Source organism: Eretmochelys imbricata, chromosome 17, assembly GCF_965152235.1.
Source record: "Eretmochelys imbricata isolate rEreImb1 chromosome 17, rEreImb1.hap1, whole genome shotgun sequence".
Taxonomy (NCBI): Eukaryota; Metazoa; Chordata; order Testudines; family Cheloniidae; genus Eretmochelys; species Eretmochelys imbricata.
The window spans coordinates 16,207,642-16,222,130 of NC_135588.1; the positions used below are offsets into that span (position 1 = coordinate 16,207,642).

The window sequence follows — 14,489 nt, forward strand, 5'->3', positions numbered from 1 at the left end:
ATTAAACTTCATTTAGCTGCCATCTGTCTGAGATCAAAATGGTTTCATGTTTTGCAATTCTTAATGAGGATTCTTATTGGATTTGTAGACACACATACACACAAAATCACCAGACTCTTTCAAAAGTAAAAAATGAGAAACGTGGTGGAAGCGTTAGGATCCACATCTTCAGTGTTCTAATTGCAATGGAAGAGATTCCATTCGGTAGGTCATCATGTACAGATAAAAGCTGTGTGTAAAAATACACCACAAATGAAAAGATCAAGATTATGGAAATTGCTGGAATTATATCTGACTGTAAACACCAATAAAGCAATCATCATCACTTTTCAAAAGGGGAAAGGTTAGAATTCACTTTTCAAATGCCTCCATGTTTCAAAATAACACACTGCATAATGATGGAAGTTTTCTAAGTGAGGCATATTTTCAGTGGGACTGAGATCCTGTAGACTTCATTGGAAATTATTGGTGTTCATCACTTCTAAAAATAAAGTTAGTAGTAATATATCACACTAACAGCTAATAAGCCTCAACCAAGATCAGGACCTCTTTGCGCTGGGCGCTGTACATACTCATAGTAAGATGTCAGTCTTTGTTCCAAAGAGACTACAGTCTAAATAGACAAGACAGACATTCTTATACTGTCCTCGTTTTAAAGACCAGGAATTGAGGCTGAGAAAGAGCAAGTGATGTGGCCAGGGTCACAAAGGGAATTGTGAAAAATCATGGAACTGAGCCCAGACCTCCTGGGTCCCAGTCCAGTGCCTGAACCACAAAACCATTCTTCCTCCCAGCAAGCCACTTTTATTTCGAGGTTCCTAAATAGGGAGTCAGGCGCCCAGTTTTTGGTACCCAAGTTAAAAATTATTGGTCCAATAGCCTACTAATGCACACCTGTGTTATTCTTGTATTTCCTTCTATCTAATCAAGTGAAAGAGAAGTGAAATAGAAAGTAACAGGGGAAAAGAAATGTTGGTGGAGATAAAAAAGAAGGTAGGAATTGTCCATTTAAAATGTATTTAACATGAACTCCTTCAGAGAGGCACTTCCACTGGGAGCAATTCTGAAAGGATAGAGTTTGGAAGCTGAAAGAGGGCAGCAGCTTCACCACCAGCTTTTCAGCTTCTGAATAATCTATGATAGGATAAATGCACACTAAGCGTCTGAACATATGACTAAGCACATCCCAGGATCAGGCCCTTGGGTCCTGGGCAGAAATTACTGGTAAAATTGTTTTGTTCCTTCCTTGTAGCCCGGGTAAAAGAGATAACGCATGGTCTTTATTGTCAGTCATCTTTTTCCCTTTTCACCTCTGGCACATTATTACAGTAAGTGCATCCATTCTGGTGGATGTTAGACCTCCGGGGACAAACAGAAGTATTTGAATCATGGTCCTGGGTTATGAGGGGTCCCTTTTTAGAAGCACTGCTGTGGTGTAATTCTGAACAGACACGGAGGTGAGCCATGGCCATAAGGTTGATTGGAGATCGGCCCATGACACGGCCATTTCCTGATTCCCTGTGTGACTCCTCCCTGGTAATCGAGAGGCTTTTCCCCTTTCAAGCCTTTATGATTCCATCACAGTTTTTGGACCAAATTCATCCCTAGTGTAACTCTGACATCCGTTTATCCTAATTTAACTCCACTGACTCAGTTTAACCCTTGCCTTTTAATACAATTAAGGCCCCATGAACACCCATTGTTTCATGTTCTCTGTGTATATAAAATCATCCTACTGTATTTTCCACTGCATGCATTCGATGAAGTGGGCTGTAGCCCACAAAAGCTTATACTCAAATAAATTTGTTAGTCTCTGAGGTGCCACAAGTACTCTTGTTCTTTTTATGAACTATGCAGTACATTAGACCTAAAATTCTGCAAACAGCACCACCCCACGTATGCAAAAGAACAGCAAAGAAATCTATGGGAAACTTGGAACGATGCAGTAAAGCTTACTTTATTACAAAGATGCAGTAATCTTTAGTTTTACTGAATTGAATTTTTAAAATTAAAGACTCACAATGTAATGAATCCATCTTTATTAGCAGACACCTAGATGGCTTGGTTTGATTCAACAATGAATTTCAGAAAAGGAAATGATTTTGTGTGTGAAATTATTTTTTCTAAAATTGGCGATATTCTGGGGTTGGGTGGCAGCCGGATGGAAGACTTGAAATGTGGGTGTCAGCTCTTCTGATGTGAAACTGAACTTCTAACTGGGCTCAGTGAGACAGCTCTTTGCCCTTCCTTTCATTGTTGGCTTTGTGTCTTTTCTTGAGTTGGTAGTGGAGGAGGTTGTTTCTTGTTATTATTTGCATCCAACTCAGCAGTGACTGGAGGTCAAGGAAATTGATATAAAATCCCAAGAGCTTTCAAACAATTCAAGGTATGATCAAAAATGCCTCTGTGGGAAAGGAAAAGACCAGTATTAAAGTAGAAAGATGTGAAGCCCTTACTACAAAAAGGTGTCTTAGGTCTTCCAAATACAGAAGCATATTATATTGTAAAAGAGTATTCACAACTGGCTTCTCTTCTTGGAATACACTTAGATACATTTAGAAGCTCTAGAAATGCACCTTCTTGAATTCAATGCCACCAACCTGCACCAGTGGAAAAAGATGGCTAACCCAATAGTGAAGTATAGCAAGGATGTCTGGGTAGGAGCACCAACACTGAGCAATGGTTTTCCAAAATTAACCCTTAATTCTTCAGTCTGGAACTATACTAAAAACAAACTGGGGGTTAGTTTCCTTTATTGGGAGGAATGGGGATGTGTCTGTGGAGGATCTATATCTGAAGGACCTGCTATCATTGTTTCCAAATGGTTTTTAACTTGACAAGCAATCAACAGCTGAGATTTCACAGAGCATCAAGTTATCTGCATTCATATTTAACTAGAGCACTTGAGCCATCTTCTTTCAGTATTACAGCTTGCATCTTCCTCTTGGCTAATCTCAAAGCCATCTTTAATGATTCTAGTCTACTCAGTTTATTATACAGCCCTCATTGCTGTATTATCTGAGCACCTGACCTATCTTGACTATCATATCCTACTTGTGCTTTTCAATCTCTCACCTACATGTGAGTGCATGTTAACTAAGTGCTTTGATGAGACACATTGGTCAGCTATATTAGAGTGTACAACAGTAATCTGCAAATGAGATTGCAGCAATTTAAAATTATTTGCTGGAGGTTACTGCCAACTGCACAATGACGTGTGCTGGAAGAATGGGAAGCAAGGTAGTAATCTGACACATTACTTGAAATCAGGGTTGGAAGGGACCTCAGGAGGTCATCTAGTCCAACCTCCTGCTCAAAGCAGGACCAACCCCAACTAAGTGTCCTCATAGAAGAACTTTTTATTCAAAGGTTATACAAATAGTCTAGAATCATGTGTCACTAGATGCAGCAAAACTATACCTACCTACCTGAGTTTTCTTCAATCCATGAGACTCCAAAGCTTTTAAAAAATGGATTACAATCGCCTTTGTTGAGAAATTGATCCTTATGAATAAGCTTTTATGGTTTTAAAAGATTGGTAAATTTATACAGCAGAAATGGCTTCATCTTATTTGTGAGCTGAGGGTGGAATTCACTCTTGTTGCAGAAGGCCAGCACCAATCCTATGCACCTCTCAAATCCCAAAATTTGGCTTAATCCAGGGCCATAGACAGGCTTTCTGCCCAGAGATGCAATTCATCCAGGATGATTAAATTGAGGAATTCCATGAACTCTGAGAAGAATTTCTCTCCGATTTAAGAGACAACAGACAAGTGCAAATGACAAGCACGTGAGACAGCTGAGGAAATGTTGTCGAGGTAGTAATCCAGGGACCGATGTTCATACAAAATAAGACCCCTTTAACCTGCTCTGGTGGGCTAAAGAATCCTTAAAGTGAGCTTACATGTAATCTTCTACGCACCTGAAAGCCCCTGTATGCTGCTAGAGTGGTGTAAATGGGCCTGAGCATAAATGGGAATCTAGGCCCCGTCCTTTGTTTCTGTCAAGTGTTTATTCATCCATACTTCACGTTGTAATTTTGTGCTGATGTTTCAATATCAAGAAAAGATTTTTTTTAAACTGTTGACTGACGTCTGAAGACACCAATGGCAAATGAAGCATGACAACCATGTGTCAAAAATCTGGGGTTCAAACTCTAGACCCTACCCATTTTATTTTGGAAGTAAGGCATGATGAGGTATGCTGATGTACATCAGAAGGTGCTCCTCTGTATTGATTTTTACCTACCATGGATTTCATCAATAATACAAAAAATAAAATAAATAATGTTAAGAGCAAGGCAACACTTTTTATTTTTATTTAAAAAGGCCTTGATGGCAGGAATATAGTGTAAAAATCATTGGAAAAACTAAAAGGCATCGATACATATTAGAATATACACTTTTTACATAAATTACATTTATTTATTTATTCTGTCTGTTGAGGTTCTGATTCAGTACTGAGGTCTAATAGTTAATAGGTCCTGGAATCTGGACATTTAGACCACCGTAGTCTAACATGTACATGGGCCATTGCTGAAAGAGAGAGAGAGAGAGAGAGAGAGAGAGAGAGAGAGAGAGAAGGAAAAATGCTGTTAAGACAAAATACTCTACAAAAACGTGCATTCATCAAGTTTCTGTCACGCTCCCACACAGGGCAAGTCTTCCATTTTCCAAGTCAGATTTTCTTTTTAAATAAGAAAATAAAACACCAGAAAACCTACCCCAAATAATTTCTAAATGTATTAATATTTTTGCTTTTTTAAAAAAAATTTTGCTTGAAATAATAATTGCTAATAAATAACTAAGGCCAGTTCCTTAGCTAGAATAGATCCATGAATCTCCCTTGATGTCGGTTCTTATTTTTACATCTTTGATTTTCTACTTCAAGGACATTTTAGCTTCACCCCACTCCCAAAACATTCACCTTTTCATACATATAAAAAACAAAACCAAGAACCATCATACAACAATGGCCAAAGCACATGGAAAGCTGGAGCATGTTAATAGCGCTTCCCTGAGTTTGACAGGCTGGTTTATGAAATAATGTAGCTGGTTATGCGTTGGGGACTTTAGATCCTTCAGATTTGTGTCTGAAACCTGTGAAGTATCTTCACAGGCTGAGAATCCTGCACTCCGTGACATAACCTTGCCACACAGTGCTCCTTGCGTAGTGCTGACGGGAGTAGAAGGGTGTGGGGCACATGCAAGGGAGAAAGGTGACTACATAATAACTTGACTCTCCCAGAGGCAGATCCTGGAAAGTGCATCAAGTCTATTGCAGCCGAAAGGGCTGAGGGTGCTCTGCACCTTACAGGATGGAGTCACCAATGTGACAATGCCAACAGAGAGCTCTAGGCGGTTGCAAGGAGGGTCAGGCGTTGGAATGGCTGCTCTCTGTGGCGTGTTCCCCACTCAGGGCAGGACACTAAGTCATTCCTGCCCTGGCCACCACTACCTTCCCCTCAGCAGCATTAGTGTATCACAGAGGAGGCTTCACTGATGGACGCTGGCAGAGGCCAGCCCATGGCAGCCCTGCAGAGCATGCTGGACTGGTGCAGGGGAGATGCCGAGTGGCCTCTCTGCTGATAAGCCAGCTCTTCCCAGAGGCAACAGAGGGACAGAGGCTCAAAAGCGAGCGTTCCCCTTCTTTACCAGACCTGGTGTCGCCATCTAAGTTAGGGGTTTATAGCATTTCTAGGGCCAGTGAAGGAAAGAGATGAAGGGTGGTAGGGGAAGAACCCTGAGCTAGACAGAGATGCAGTAAGTTGGTTGACGTTTAGAAGGCTTTACCACAAGTGAGATCTGATTTGTTGAAGATGTGGACTCCATATTGGAAGAGGAGGAAGAGGAAGACGACGATGAGGAGGATATCAAGTTCCCTTCAGAGATCCTCTTCCGCTTTCGTTTGGGAACACTGTTGTCTTTTTCTGAAGGGGAGGATGGGAATGAAATGGGTTATCTGAACGGCTGATTCTCCAGCTTAGGAATGGAAGCAAACACCACACCCAGTCCCTTTCAAGGCCCTGGCCGTAGGGCATACTGGTTTCACACAAAAGTCATAACGCAAAATAAAAGTCTCTCCAGAGGCTTTTCCCTTGCTTCCACCAGCCAGGGAAAAGAGAACACACCCTTTCCCCCTGCCCGCTGGGCCTAGCTTCCTCTTTCTTATATATCCTGCTCAGCCCTGTGATAGGCAGAGACCTGTAACCTTTTCCAGGCTGCTGCCTCACCTTGTCGTGGTCAGACTTGAGTTCTAATGCCCTAAGAAGTACCCTGTGAATAGAGAAGTCATTTAGGTCACTGTGCCCCTCTGATCCATTGCCTTCCTGCTGAGAGATTGCCAACCTGGCAGCTAACGAGTGCCGGTCGCATTGGTGACTTAAGTGAAATGGAGCCGCGTCCAGTAGGACTTGGATTGCGAGCACAGACTCCTTTCAAGCACAGTACATGATTTCATCTTTGCAGAGTAAAAAACAGTACTAGGGCTCAGATTTTCAAAGCCATCTTGAGGGATTTATTCAGCAACAGCCATTAAAATTAATGGGAAGGGCATTCAAATCCCCTAGGCCACTGAAAATCTTAGTCTAAAACTACAGCCTCTGTTTCCCTTTCACACACAGCCTCAGGAAAACTGCAGAAGCGAAGCCAACCCTGCGAGATTTCCTTCCTGGATAGACCCCAGACTTTGTCTCAGGCCCCAGCTGGATGACGAGATGGAGAGGATTAAGATGACAAACGTCAACCTAACTGGCCTGCTCTATTTTCTTTTGAGCCCCGGAGTCTGGCCTCCTGTGTATTTTGTGCCGCAATCTGTATGTTTTGCTTTGCAGTTTGCTCCACTGGAAGGAGAGCTTTAGCACAGAGCTTACCTGTCTGTTTGGCCTCAGTGCATATTTCAGCAAACGGTCTGTGTGAGAAACAAGGTGGAGATTAGCAATTGTGAACGGTTAGGGCACAGATGTTCTTTATCCCTTGCATATCTAACCATCTCCTAGTGGGGTTTCCTCTGTCTTGCGTGTGTTTGGAGGCAGAGCAGACCTTTGAGATTGTACTAGAGCATGGGACGGTCTCCTCTGGCAGCCTGCCCATCTAGGGCAGAGCACACAGCAGACCGAGTCCTCTGTGTTATTAGCCTTAGGAAAAGAAAGAGCTTAGTACTCTACACATCCAACTTGAAACTACTCCAGAACCAGAGACAGTCAGAAAAGTCTGAGGTCTCAGAGTCCAAGGTGTGGCATGCCTCCCAAGCACCACAGAGACAAAGCAAAGTTCACTGCAAGAATGTTGGGTTTGAAGGGTTCAAGAAAAGAAATTAGCAGGTAAGAATATAGACACATATTAGAAACAGGCTCCAAAATTCCTCCAGGATACATATTTCATGTAGACCAGTGGTGCTCAACCTATGGTACGTTTAGCACAGATTGTACATCAAATGGTTGATCAGAATGAGAATCCACTCTAACGACTCTGAGTAAAATTGCAACATTGGCATACTGAGTTCTTTTGAGTTTTAGATATATGGTAGGGCTGTAAATCTGAGACAATATCAGCTGATTCTAAATGGACCAGCCCAAAGCATTTTCAGTGCCTCAGACAATCTTTAGCTAAGAGAACATGAACAAAATATAACCCTCATCTTCTTGCTGTGACCCAAGACCTCTTGATGCCAACTGGCAGGGGCACAGGGATCCCCTATGTTCACCCAAAGGGGACATATAATATCTCTAATGAAATCCTGGGTTACACTGGTCATCATAATCATTGAGAGATGTATGTATGGGAAATATGTAAGGAGTTATATACAGTATATACTAAAAATTAGTTTGTCTAGGTTTGTGAGTTAAGGTAGGTCACCAAAGGGTGGTCCACATACTCCAGGCAAGCAGGGAGGGAAAAGAGACATGTATCTCACTCTGGCTGGTCATATGCAAATTGAGTATTGTATGGTTCACAATGGATGCCCATTTACTACCTGGGCAAAATGCTAATCAATAGGTAGAGGAGACTGGAGGCAAAAACAAAACCAGCAGGAGTTATCCTGTTCTGGAGTATGACAATGAACTTTTGAAACTCTATCTGGGGTGCAGCTGAACCCCAGGAATTCCTTCAGTCTGTCTGGATAACCCACCAGCGTGCTTGGTCTTCCGAGATGGGATCTCAGCCAGACTGGTTGAAAACACTGGGAAAAAGACTTGAGGCAAGCTGTCTTCTAAAAGATAGTGGAATACCTTGATAGGTAAGCCAAGGCTCTAGAAAGCAGGTTATAATTTTGTTTTATACATAACCACATCTCCCGTAGTCTCACTCTCTATCATTTGAATCTCTGTTCTTTAATCATCAACTTATTCTGGTTTTCACTTTCTGTAGAACTAAGCACAGTGTGTTAAGTAGAGGGTGATCCTGCGCTGACTCTTACAAGCTGGTGTGTGCTCTTCCTTCGGGAGTGGCGAATCAGAGTTCTGTGAGAGTTTAGAGGAACGGGGCTGAACACTCCAGAGGGATGCTCAGAGGACTCAGCGGTTGGCGTGTGCCTATTGCTAACCTGTACAGAGCGGGCGAGGCCTGTGTTGCCAGAAGCTGGTGGTTTCAGGGAGCTGATCCCAGGCAGGCACAGACAACACTTCCTCACACTAGGGGCAGGTGGTGGTGAGAGGCCTCACAACCCTGAATACCCCTCGGAAGCATCCTTCTAGCTCAGTGCAGAGAGGCCATATCACCGTAACAAAGCTTTTCGTTAACAAAGTGTTCTTTATACATTACAATAGTCTCATTGCTCAGGGGCAGCAACCCCAGGTTACTTTTCAGTTGAAAGTTCCTTAGCAAGGTGATCAACTGCCTAATGAAATCAGCAGCAGTACATTCATTGGGCCAGATCATCAGTTCGTGTTAATTGGCATCGCTCCCCTGACATTTAGCCAGTTGTTTGCTAGAGAGAAGGACATGCTGCCTTATCTTGTTTCCTAAGAATATGAATTGGACCCCAACCTTTCCTAGCCTGACAGGATTCCTCACATAGCTGAAAGACACCCCCCTCCCCACCCCTGAGAATTCTTACAAATGTAAACCAGAAGATACTATGGACCAGATCCTCAGCCAGTGTAAACTGGTGCAGCTCCATTGCAACCCATGGAACTATGCCAATTTACACCAGATGGGGATTCTGGCCGTACATGTTTAGAAAAGACCCCGGAAGTAGAGGAGCTATTGAGACTTACTGGAGTTGGTTTATAATCACTATCCGAATGTGCTCTCGTGCTTTCAGGATCTTCTCCAGCCGGTGGATGTCATAGGTGTTGGGATTTCTAAAAGGGATATCATCTGGCAGACCAGTAACTTCAACAGCATCAGGACTATCCCTGATCAATTTGTATGGCACCAAGACTGGCCGGTTCAATCCCAAAGCCTCTCCTGCAACAGCACAATAGAGGCCAATGTGACAAGTGAACATTAAGTGGAGGCCTTTGAACCCTGAGGTAGTATTTCAACACCAAAATTATACATTTTCACTGTACTCAATGCAATTTTCCTAGACATTTCATATTTTGCTTAATAAACTGTTTTCAAAGTGTAAGTACCAAACCACTTACTGAAGAGAATGGATTTGCTATTCAAGGAAGGAAAAGATCCCCTAGTTGAATTTTAAAAGCTTTCCAATGTCTAGTATTGGCAGAATTCAATTTTTATTTTTTATAATTTGATGCATAATAAAAATGTTTGTTTTTAAGCATTTTAAGATTTGTATTGATTTACATGCTCACTTTGAAATTATGGTGGGTATCAGACAACAATTCTTTAATGACAGTAAATACTGAGATTCAAAAGGTTAAAGCTTTATAACCATTAAAACACAAATTATCAATATTACATGTCAAAATATACAAAATAAAGATCCTTCAATCAAACCTGAATAAGTTCTCAAGCAGCCTTTTTCTTACTTTGCCTATCTGTACATTTTGATTACTATTGATGGAAATATTTTTTCTTGTGTGTGTGATGAAATCAATGTTTATTGATAAAAATCAAATCTTTGCAAGCATAGCAATGGCTCAGCTCTTTCCCTAGAAGTCAGGAATTCACACAAGGAAAATACACCCCAGGGCCTTTTTCAGGGCTCATTGTCCAAGCCAATCAGTTGCTGGTACAAGAGTCAGAGGCACATTACAATGGTAGTGCCTAGAGTTTTGGAAGTCAAGAAGATTGGCTTCACTATGGGATTTCAACATTACTAGGATATTGCTTTAAATGAGCTCTTGGATAAGTCATACTTCTGAATATCTGCACTCAAACTTCTTGCAAGGAGGGAAAAAACATTTCTCGGCTCTGTCAGATTAAGTTACAAACCCCCTTTTAGAGTAGCAGCCGTGTTAGTCTGTATTCGCAAAAAGAAAAGGAGTACTTGTGGAACCTTAGAGACTAACACATTTATTTGAGGATAAGCTTTGATGCATCCAATGAAGTGAGCTGTAGCTCACGAAAGCTTATGCTCAAATAAATTGGTTTGTCTCTAAGGTGTCACAAGTCCTCCTTTTCTTTTTGTGAAACCCCCTTTTCTTTTCACTAGCCCAGCCCTAGTAAGGGATACTAATTCCTTACGAGATGATGAAATTGCTTCATGTCTGTCTGTCCTGTTTATTGTCAGTTTCCGTGGTCCCTGTTAAGCAATCTTGCTATTAGGCATAGTTGGGGGCTATTATGCAATACATGTAATCGAGCATTCACATACACATCCCATATCTGTAGGTATCACCTAAATACTCACGGTCATAACATAACCTGATGCACCAGGGAAGCCCACACCCTCAAAGAGTGTGGGTAAGGTGTTCTGCTCCTGATCAAGTTATGTGAAAAGTGACAGCCCACGGTTGCAATATATGCCACCTCATCAGCATTTACCGATAATCCCTCTGATATCTCCTCCATCTCCAGAGATACGAAGCGGTCAGAGAGGAGCGCTGGCTATGCTTTGACGATGCAAGCGCTGCAGGTTGAAGTTTTGTTTTCTTTTCATGGAGATCATCTTTACCAACCGTTCCAAGTTCCACCTGACGTTCGCTGTTGGGTAAGGCCTGTTCAGGGAATGCACTGCTCATTTTCTAGCTTCTGTATTGAAGGGACTCAGTTACACCGGCTTAGACCCAAGATCCATCCAGTACCGTGTTTTGTCCTGGATGCGTCAGAGGAAGGTGTAACACACCAGAGTGGACAGCTATGGAATAACCTGGTAATCTGGGGCTATGCACCATTTTGTGGCTGGAACTGGGTAATACAAACCAAAACCGGACTTTGGACACTCTGGCCCTGATTCTGATCCCACATACAACAGTGGTACACCAGCATATTCCCACCGCCTCTTGTGGAGTTACTCCTGGATTGACACTTTATGCAGCTGAGAGGAGAGTCAAGCCCTCGGTCTCTTGGTCTAATTCATCCAATAAGCATACTACACAAATGGACGAGGAGCAACAACTATACAGCAAAGGTCCTGGAAATTGGGATGTTACCGCACCCTCTGGCTTGAAGCAGCTTCCATTACATACGAGGTTTATTGTTTGGTTCAGTGGCTCCTAGCACCCCGACGATCAAAATAGTTCCAGCACCCTTGCTATACAGTGGAACAGTACTTCTTTAGCAAACAAGTGTTGGTTTTACGTCTGGAACTTATCCAGCAACAGCCAGACTGTGTGCATGAGAGAGAGAGAGGGAGGGGGGGAGGGAGCAGAATGGGGGATCACCCACAGCTATTGCAATGAGAGAAGAGTCCCCCTTGCATTCTCTTTTTCACAAGAGGCTGGAGCATTTGTAATAGAAACCTCTATGCTCCCTCTCCCTCCCATGACTCAGTAAGGATCACATTTTTTCCCCAACCCTTCTGTGCAGCTGTTGTTCAATAGCTGGCTCTTCCTGCTGGAAACCAACAGACTGACTCAGTAACATAATATTTTCCTCTGCAGGGAACATCTGCCACAGGTTCTTTATTCCTTGCCTGGATTAGAACAGCTTCTGAGCTTGATGTTGAGCAGTTTGCAGAGTGGCAGATGAAGCACTCTGCCTTCATACCATTGGCCAAGCTACAGTTCCCCATCCGGCCAACGACCTGTACAGCTTGGTCACTTGGGTGCGTAACCGTTCCAGTCAGGAACTCGACACCTAAAGCAGACGCGGTCATTAGCTCTGCTGGCTGAGACCATCTGTGGCTCCTGCAGATTGATAGCTACCCCGGAGCACGGCCCATTGCAACGTGGCTTTTCCAAGCTGCTTTATGCCCGCATCAGTTACAGCAATACTTGCTGTTTCATGCATAAGGAATAAATAGAATGCGATGAAAGTATTATTATAATTACTCCTAATAGCCTCAACATGTATTCAGTCCAGGATGTGGTTAACAGACAGAGGGGAAGCAATTATCAGAAGTGTCTAAGAGGTTTAGGATCACAAGCCCCACTGAAAGTCAAGTCACTTCTACATATTTACAGAAGATAAACAGTCAAAGCCAGGGAACGTGTTAACCCAGGCCATGGTTATTTCCAAGTATAACTCTAAGGCTCTGTACGGAAATACAGGGCTCTTCTTCTGCCCTAGACACAGGTGCTAACATCCTGCCTTCATAGTCAGGGTAATTACAGCTGAGTCATGCACACAGGTGGATCCAATCAGCATCAACTAGGATACAAAAGGGGATAAGGGGTGTCAAACTACAAACTCCATTTGGACTGTAAAGCTGCCCTGTGCCTTCTCTAACTTCAAGGGGTGGTGATGGGGCGGTGATGGGGCTAACAATGGAGGGTCGTTAAACCTTGATTATGTCCTATTCAAATGGAAGCACTCTTGGACAAAGAGCTGACTACCACCCAGGGCAAACCAGTTTTTCAAGTCTTGGCTCCAGAGGGGTGGTGATCAAGCAAGGGATCCCCTGAGAGGGGCATGAGGGGCGATGGCAGGTGACAAGAGAGTCACATGGGAAAGGAGACAGGAAGTTATAAAAGGAGCAGGTCTGCTAAGTCGAAGGCAGCAACTTTCTCTCACGGACCGGAATAGGAAAAGAAGCATGGGGTAGAGGAGCGTAGTCCAGGATTTGCTGAATTGGAATTAATTTGCAAACTGGACACCACTACATTAGGCTTGAATAAAGACTGGGAGTGGATGTGTCATTACACAAAGTAAAACTATTTCCCCATGTTTATCCCCCCCCACCCCCGCACTGTTCCTCACATGTTCTTGTGAACTGCTGGAAATGGCCCACCTTGATTATCACTACAAAAGGTTGTTGTTTTTTCTCTCCTGCTGGTACTATCTCACCTTACCTGATCACTCTGGTTACAGTGTGTATGGTAACACCCATTGTTTCATGTTCTCTGTGTATATAAAATCTCCCCCCTGTATTTTCCACTGCATGCATCCGATGAAGTGAGCTGTAGCTCACGAAAGCTTATGTTCAAATACATTTGTTAGTCTCTAAGGTGCCACAAGTCCTCCTTTTCTTTTTGTGGATACAGACTAACACGGCTGCTACTCTGAAACTAGTCCAGGAGAGGGGACTGACCAAGTCCCAAAGAACACTGAAGAGTGGTGAGGAAACTCAGGCATGGAATTTCAGATCTGTATATCTTAGATCTGTATATCTCTTGTCACAGTGATTGTTTTTTCAGTAAGCCCTTTGCCAAACCCGTGCCTGTTTGCTTCAACTATTGTGTGTTCCTGGAGGGGTAAACAATCAACCAGAATGCTCACAAGAGTGGAGATCTAAGAAAGGGTATGCCTAAGCTACAGGAGGCTCACAGAGGTGGGGGGGTCAGCACTTGTCCTGGGGGTCACAGCTAGGTCACAGGGTCCCTCATCCAGGAGGGATATCAGACAGAGTCTGTCCCTAAGGAGCATGCCAGAAAGGCAGGAACCAGAGTTTGTATCTGAAGCTTATCCAGTGACCAAGGGCTGCTCAAAAACACATGGGCCCAAACACAGCAGCTTGGTAAGTGCCCACCAGGGGGAGCATGATCAGGGCTGTGACACGCGTCCTCCTGACATTTTAAATTAAACACTCCAACTACATGGGCTGTTTGACTGCTGCGAGACACATTGCTCTATCAAACTTGAAGGCCCTTTTGGCCCCCTCGTACGGATCTGAAGATTTCTTCTCTGAACAGCCAGATTGAATTTTTGTTTACATTGAACTTCAAAACCAAATGGGAAGGGAGGAGCCAAGGTATTCCCAATGTAAACCCAAAACACTGGATAATTCTGGCTTTTCTGATCTGTAGGGCAGGAAGAGCACCAAAAGGGGGAAGTGTGTTTCAGGCAATTAACCCTTGCCCTTTCTGCTGCTTGGCACTCGCACTTTCTTGGCATTGCTTCTATTTTTGTTTCTCTTTCAGGGGGGTGGAAGGGAGGCAGGGATAGTCTGCTCCAGAGCAGAAGGTGGAAACAGCATTTTTGTTGCTGGCAAACAGGCTACTGGACTGAGAGTTTTCAAGCTATCAGAGCAGACAGACA

The 14,489-nt window shown here is 43.2% G+C and overlaps 1 protein-coding gene across 1 annotated transcript in view; it reads right to left on the reverse strand.

The window, feature by feature from the left end:
* Window positions 1–4,302: 4,302 nt before the first annotated feature.
* The window catches only part of GTF2IRD1 (GTF2I repeat domain containing 1), a 123,704-nt gene continuing 113,517 nt past the window's right edge, over window positions 4,303–14,489 (reverse strand). Inside the window, exons 25-28 of the mRNA XM_077836773.1 lie at window positions 9,218–9,410; window positions 6,872–6,909; window positions 5,793–5,929; window positions 4,303–4,535 (exon numbers count right to left, since the gene is read on the reverse strand). Coding sequence (XP_077692899.1) covers window positions 4,467–4,535; window positions 5,793–5,929; window positions 6,872–6,909; window positions 9,218–9,410 — 437 coding nt within the window. The 3' untranslated portion in view covers window positions 4,303–4,466. The remainder of the gene's footprint in view (window positions 4,536–5,792; window positions 5,930–6,871; window positions 6,910–9,217; window positions 9,411–14,489) is intronic.